The sequence below is a fragment of the Morus notabilis genome, unplaced genomic scaffold, assembly GCF_000414095.1.
Source record: "Morus notabilis unplaced genomic scaffold, ASM41409v2 Scaffold843, whole genome shotgun sequence".
In the NCBI taxonomy this organism is placed as follows: domain Eukaryota; kingdom Viridiplantae; phylum Streptophyta; class Magnoliopsida; order Rosales; family Moraceae; genus Morus; species Morus notabilis.
This window is the reverse complement of record NW_010361268.1, coordinates 413,486-421,513: the sequence shown is the minus strand read 5'-3', so window position 1 is coordinate 421,513 and position 8,028 is coordinate 413,486. Positions and strand designations below refer to the sequence as shown.

Here is an 8,028-nt window from a genome sequence, read left to right as displayed (position 1 = left end):
GGTGGGTGGGTGGGTGGGTGGGGGTGGGTGCCCCCTAGGCCTAAGGCAGCTTCGCCCATGCTTCATCGAATTTTGTTTATTTATCATAATCTTTTAACTTGATATGATTCTAAGGTGACATGATCAAAATTATGCATTATCGGTATTTTTTTTCCTTATATTTTTCCCCTACCCGACGACAGAGGTCTTCATATTTCAAAAGCTTATTCACTTTGTGATGCTTGCACAACGGTGGAGTGATGGATTTGCTTCAGCAAAACACTTTCCTTACTCTTTTTTCCTTTTTTTTTCCCCCTTCTAAAATTATTGAGTTTGATTGCGTTTTCAAATTTTAAGCCTAAAATTTAGTTCGCAATATTGTAGTTAAACCAATCAGGTTTTTAATTTCAAACAATGAAGATATACCAAGGACTGAAGTTACATTGTTGACGTAACTAAAACTTTTACGGTATTTGTAAAGAAAATTTTAGTGGGAGCAAAAAATGATGGTTTGATTGAAAATTTTATAAAAAACGATAACATTCCCATGGGCATGTTTTAAATTAAAAGCATTCAGGTGCACAATGAGTGTTTTAATAGGTAAAACTCTGGGTAAAATTTAAAAAAGTGGAAATATCCGGTGGGGGCAGGCATCAAGTGGCCTCTTCCCAAATAATTTGCATATTCTAAGAAAATAATGAGTTAATTCTGGTGATTTTCAGTTAAACAAAAACGAATTGGATAGTGGGAAAATATAATAATTTATGGCCACACCAAAAAGTGCTCTTAAACTCAAGTATACTGACCATTATAATAAAGAGGTATAATGTACTAACCTCTAAAACTACTAACTTGTGTAGCTAATTATTTACCTTACCAATACAATCATCTAATCAGAGTAACTAACGGCACAAGTGGAATACCTAATAATCAGTTAGTTAAACTCCCAGCTAATTGATTAAACACCTTTCAGCCCCATAAGTCAGCATTAGTAATTGATCATTATGTTATTTTGCCCAAATTATAAGAAAAGGTTTTTGGGACTTTTTCTGGTAATCTCTGTAAAAATAAACTATTAGTAGTTTCATATTTTTTAGTATTTTTTCAATCTGATGTGATTTTAATCAGATTCAACGGTAAAAATTGAGACTGCCAGTAAGACCGATCACCAGAGAGATTTCTAAGATTTCCCCCTTCTTATGAGTAAAAAGAGGAGAAACTCTTTTCTTTTCTTTTCTTTTTTCTTTTTTTTTTTTCATGTTCCCTTCTCATCAACCCCTTTTACTCAGAAGAACTCCCCTGAATTATTTATTAATTATCCAGTTAGTTTTTTCTTAAAAAAATAATTAATCAGTTAGTTAAAGTTAAACTCGCATAATTAACTTTCCACCGCACATCAATGTTTAACTACTAGCAAACCGGACATATGTCTGCATTTTTTTTTTTTTTTTGAAGTCAACCGGACATATGTTATGCAGTTATGGCACAATAAATTCCTTAAAAAAAAAAAAAATTAAAAAACAAGAAAACTAATTAAAGCACGAAAAAATAAAATGTGTCGGGCCAATAATAGATAGGGATATGGGCAAGTTCAGCATATCATTGATTTTAGTGCTTATAATGGTCGTTCTTTTTCCTGCCTTTTTTTTTTTTTTTTTTTGCTACTTCTTTTTCCATATATATGTCTGTGATCTTTTATTAGATCTTCCATGCTGTTAGGTTTTTATATTCCGTTCCGGCTAATAGTTGGAATATCGGTCTTTGTTCACTCTTTATTACGCATATCATTGTGAGTTATTGAAAGAGTTGGCGAAATAAGTCATTAGTTGGATCTTTATAGTGTTATGCATCTTGATTCGTTGAAAAATGGGAGATTATATGAACAATGATTATGCCCTTTTTCATCATAAAATTAATAATAAGCGAAAGTACAAGTTAGCTAGTTGCATGCTGAAAGGTTTGATTTTCATGTAGGTATTATAATGAGTGTTATAACACTTTTAGCGACATCTGTAATTAATGATTAAATTCTGAGCTGATCAACAAACAGTAAAAAGAAATGTGCATGAATAAAAATAATGCAGGAGAAAAACTAAAGAACACCAGAAAATGATATCGCGGTTCGGTGCGTACACCTACATCCGTGGGGCCACGTCCAGACAGTGAACAATCCACTAAGATCAAAGATTTACAATCACCAATCGGTCTTATACACTCAAAAACTCCCTTCTTGATGTAGTCGCCATTGTGGAGAATTCTTTTAGTAGCCTTGTTCAGCGAGCGCCACTCGTCTTCGAAAGCTTTCTCTCGAAAATAATACGTCATCCTCCCAAAGAACCACCCTTTTCTATTTTCTCTCAAAGAACATCAAAACAACCTTTTTTGCATGATATTTCACTCAAAAAGCTCTACCTCACATAATTTTTCTAAAAAATATATCTCTAAGATCCATGCCCCAAAATATGACATTGAATTGCTTTTAAAACCATAAAACACAAAAGCTCATTTTTTTTTTTCTCTTTCAAGACCATGACTTCACGTACACACATGCTACATATATAGCAATCATGCACTAATTCGGATTTGCTCTTTTATTTTGCAAAGCACATACAACATATATTACTTTGGCACCAAGATCAATACTATTTACACTCCAAATCAAATATATCCAAGATATCTCTTCAAATCTCTTCAAATTAATTATGCAGCAAATCACTTTTCCATATGAGCACATTTTCTCCAACAAATCTGCAAATCTCCTAATTTGAATATGTCAATCAAATCTCCAAATTTTCTCTAAAATTTCCTTTCAAATATTGATTTCCATCAACAAAAACATTCTATATTCGGAGCAATTAGCAACTAAAATCACCTCTAATTTTCTCCATAAACATCAGTTACCAAAAGTATCTTTTTTAAATTTTTTACAACCAATGCCAACAAATTGTCAACTAAAATCCTAAAACATGCATTCGCAATTTCACACACTATATGTACGTGTAATATTATCTATACACTTACATATATATATATATATATATATGTATGTACTACTACTATATGCAATGGTGCTTGCTGTTTTAATGATAAGCAGCAAAACCATCCAAAATTACTATACATCTAAAAATTAAAAAACAAATATTTGGAAATAAGAGATTGAAGTTAAACCAATATATATCACTAACTTGGTTACAATTAATTAACAATATATGACTTCTAGCGAATTTTGTTTTGAACCCCAATATTAAAATATGTATTTTTTTTTATCAAATAATCTACAGTTGAAAAATATGTATAGCCAATATCTATCTCAAAAAGCTCGTGATTTTTTTTTTAAAACACCAATTTCACATTCTCTCTCTCAATCATATATTTATTGTGTATTTTAACATACGTGGGTGCATGATTGTGTTCACGAGTAGGTTATGGTGAAAGATATAACACTAGTGTTGGACCTGTTGGTCGGATATTATTGGGTGATGAGTCTTATCTTGGAACGTGGGCTGTCGATCAGGAATTAAACAATATTTAATTTATATAGATTTCTCTATGTCCTTGGATCTTGAATTTGTTTTGCAGGAATCGTATGAACCTTTGATTGTTTTGTTCGTTTCAAAAATTCCAAATTGAAACAAGTCCTGTACCAGAAACTAGCCACTTAGTTTTGGCCTCATGAGCAGAATATTTGTAGTGATCACATGGAAATAGTACTACCCAAAACTCAGTTTTAAATATGGGACTATAGTCCACAATGTAATTGATTAGTGGGCATGTGAATATGCATGCGCAATGGAGATAAGAACAAAACTAGCTTGTTTGAAAACTTTCCGTTTAGTTCGTTGATTCGAGTTGAGATGTGACTTTATGTGAAAGTTTTTTACTATAGCAAAAAAGTTAGATGTGACTATTTTTAAGAATTTTTTACTGTAGCAAAAAAGTTAAATGTGACTGTTTTTAAGAGCTTTTTACTGTAGCAAAACTCAAATTCTAAACTCGAATCGATGAAATAAATGAGATCTACTTTTTAAAGGTAATAGTTTTAGTGTCGGAAAGAAGTAATTGGCATTTTATTAAGAAATATATATTTGTCACAAGTTTTCATGAGATAAAAGGAAGTAGTGATTTTAGGCTTTAATGGAGCCACAAAAAAAAGACTAAGCTACTTTATCTTTTTGTGTTTTTCTTGGGCGGCGCTGTAGTCATCGGAATTACTTGCTTAATTAAAACAAAGTTTCATTATATAAAGGCAGCCGACCAAAGCTACAGAACTATTATGACCATTTCTATGTCATTAGAGACTGCAACTTTTGTAGGTTTTACTTTAGAAAATTATTTATATATATATATATATTTGGAAAAAAAAAAAAACAAGGTCAAAGGGCATGCATTAGGACTTAAACACTTGCATGACCTTAGACTTTATGAGATGAAAGTTAATACATCAAGTATGACTGCCAGCATTTTTTTTGTTTGTTTTTATTATCTTTTCCTTTAAAAGAGAAAGAGAAAATGAAAGGAAGAGATGACAAATGAATATCTTATTCATCTCATTTGAAATTTTCTTTTTCTATTTTAAATAGATTAAGGGATTTGAATTCTACATCTGGAGTAATTAAGATGTAAATTTAATGTATAATCCTTTCTTAAAAGAAAAAAAACGTACAATATTTTTTGAGTTAGTAAAAGTAATAATAATATTTTTTTGGGAAAAAGGTAATAACTTATATATGAAAGCAGCACGAGCATGATACTTTGTTATCATCGTACGTCTTATATGCATATATTACTAGATTTATATGCTTAAATTTTTAATGATGAAGACGGATGACCAAAATATGCAAAATAAGTCAGGCAGTCAAAACCCATGTCTTGGATCATTACACTTATTCAAGCCCCCTATCTTTTACAGGACAAGCCGTTCTATATCAATATCGTATAAGAGAAAGTAATGGGCTAACAACTATTTAGTTTTTCCACTTTGAAAAAATATATATAAAAAAAAAGGATAAACAATAGATAAAAAGAAAGAAAGAAATGGTTGTTTAGTTTACCAAGAAACTGACTTCATGAGGGCATTAAGATCTTCACATTGGTTGACAATTTGTGATTTAAGAAAAGGTATCTCTCACACATATACACGAGTGAAATATATGATATGAGATCAAGCTAAGACATGGTTTGGGGTAAAACTAAAAGAGGAAAAATATATAAGAAGAATATTAAACATCCTAAGACAGGTGGTTGGTATAGCTCAGGTCAACAAGGTAAACAGAATTAGTTGACATGATTAATTATACATGCAAGTTCATCCCTTCAATATATATATATATATATGTATATATATATATATGCAAGTTCATACTATTAAGTGGGAATGAGTAGAAAAGTTGTATTCCACTAGCAGTTATACCAAACCCCTTCCTTGTTGATGTCTTTCTCAAAGTTCCTCCAAAATTTGAAATATGAGTTCCATTTTATTCTCCACTTTCTTCCCAACTCCACATACACGCAAACAAAGAAGCACACACTAGGGGGGTTACACGTCCCCACAAAGCCATTCTTTTCCAAATTGCCGTGATTGAAGGCCTCTAAATATTAATTCACAGTCCACAATATCGAATTCTTTGATCTCACTACTCCTTAAAAATGTAATAAAAAATAAAAAATAAAAAGTGTAATCACTCTCATCAACCCTCAAGCAACATTTTTGGACGGAACATGTGCGTGCATGCATGCCCTACACCCCACACCTCCAACCCCACATCCCATAGCCCCCTATTAAATGCCCTTTTCCCTTTTGTCACTCTCAAGTTTCAACTAACAACAAATTCACAAAACTATATATAATAATAATTCAAAAAAAAAAACCAAATCACCCGCAACAATATTATAAGAATAATTCTATAAAAATGCTCACGAGTATCATTAGTGTTGTACACCACAATTAATAAAGAATGAGAGCACTATTGGTGTTGAACACTACAATTAATAAAGAATGAATCTTATTTGTAAGTCTCATAATGTGAGATTTATTCTTTATTAGTGTGCGGTGTTAATACCTTATTCTAATTTTGCAACAGGTTATGAAAATATTACTTCATAACATAGTTTTGAACCATTAGTAATTTATAAAATCCTGTTAAATTATGGTATTACTGTTAGTGTCATATGATGTTGATGTAAAACTGTACTCTACCAAATAAAGCAGTGCCGATACTTTTTCATGCATTCCCTACCACATAATCCTTCTATATTACAAACTTCACCGCCTTCCATTTCACCACCTTCTCAAACCCCTCCTCTTTATATAAATCTCTCTCCTCCTCTCTCTCTCTTTCTCTCTCTCTCAAATCATCTAAAAAGCAAACAAAACAAAAAAAAACCAGCTTTCCCATCTATTCTTTCTTCTTTGCCATGGACTGGTTCTCATGGCTATCCAAAACAGGCCTAGAGCCATCCCTTGTGTACGAATACGGCCTGGCTTTTGCCCACAACGAGCTAGAAGAGGAAGACATAATCTACTTCAACCACGAGTTTCTTCAGAGCATGGGAATCTCCATAGCCAAGCACAGGCTTGAGATCCTAAAGCTGGCCAGGAAGGAGAAAGGAAGTAGCGGCCGTGGCCCACGGCCCATGGCCAGGCTTCTCGTGGCCATCAAGAGGACCAAACGGTGCTTGGCCAAGTATATTCGGACCTTGGTCAGACGTGATCAAGACTCTTCTGCTCTTGTTGTCGTTCAAAGGCCTTCCGGCTATGGCAACAGGTTCAGAGGAGCCATGCTCAAGAGGAACAGGAAGATGGTGGTGCCCCAACAGGGAAGATTGTTGCTTACCAATGGTAGCCCAATGGTCGTCTCCGGTGGGCCCAGGATTGAGAGCTTTTCGAGCCCGGTGGTTTTTGATCTCAGGAAGGAGGAGAAGATGGAACATGATCATCATGATCAGGAAGATGGGTATTGGTCAACGGGTGTTGAAGAGATCAGGTGGGATACTATGTTCCAGGATTTGAAACCCACATGAATAAAAACAAAATTGTTTTTTTTTTGGTTAATTAACTTTTCAGTTGATCTTATGGGAATTAATTTAAATGGTGAGAGATGGGTTTTTTTAGGTTCTTCCACCACAGTGTTTTTTTTTTTTTAATTTAATTTTTGGGTTGGTTTTGTGGTTTTATATTGTTATTACAAAGAACACTATGCTCTGCTTTTTTCAGTAGTGGTGGTGGGTCATGTAGACTCCAAAACTTTAGAGGGTGTCTGTTACTCTGTTCCCTTTAGGAGATTATAATGTTACTTTTACTTTACTTTTTTTTTCTTCTCTTTAAATCTTTATTTTTCTGATGGGTCTGTAGTCTTTATCTTTGAGTGAACTGAAATCACGAGTACTTGGTCTTTGTGGAAAGAATGATTGTGTATGTCGTGTTAAAAAAAAAAAAAAAGTATAGTATAAAGGAGGGTAGGAATTCCTCACTCTTGCAGACTTGTATATATTTTTTTTAATCCTTTTGCCTCTTTTTATGATTTTTTTTCTTTTTCTTTTGACGTTCGTTGGTGACAGGAGAATATTATTATAATATATACCAACTTTAATTAAGGGCGAAGTTTCATGTATATCATCTCATAAAAAATAAAAGGAGGTATAATCTTTATTACTGTTGATATTCTTGTCTTTAGGAAAATTCATCTTCTTGGAAGTTTCATGGCTTCACCCATTTTAACTTTTAGCAGTAATAGCAACGAAAACTTTTTTTTTTTTTTTTAATCCTAAGACATAGATTAAGGAAATAACTACCATCAGAATTGTGTGAAACCAAAAATTTGAACTTCATATTGAGATTATGTAACAAAGTTTATAATATGTGGTTTCCCAACATATGGGATATGCAGCCAATTAGAGATCTTCATGATAATTAAATTTCAACATGGCATTAAATATTGAAAAAAAAAACCCAGTGATACACAAATGAGCAGTTCCTCCCCTCCAAAATAGGTCCCCACCGAAAGCAGCCACTTGAGGCTAGTTCAAGTGGTTGAATGAGTGAGTGTGTAC

At 32.9% G+C, this 8,028-nt stretch overlaps 1 protein-coding gene across 1 annotated transcript; it reads left to right on the top strand.

Moving 5' to 3' along the window:
• The first annotated feature begins 6,254 nt into the window (after nt 1–6,254).
• Nucleotides 6,255–7,451, top strand: LOC21408394. The gene has a single exon (XM_010098861.2). The coding sequence runs from the start codon at nt 6,394–6,396 to the stop codon at nt 6,997–6,999; it is 606 nt and encodes a 201-aa protein (XP_010097163.1). The 5' UTR covers nt 6,255–6,393; the 3' UTR covers nt 7,000–7,451.
• The last annotated feature ends 577 nt before the right edge of the window (nt 7,452–8,028 follow it).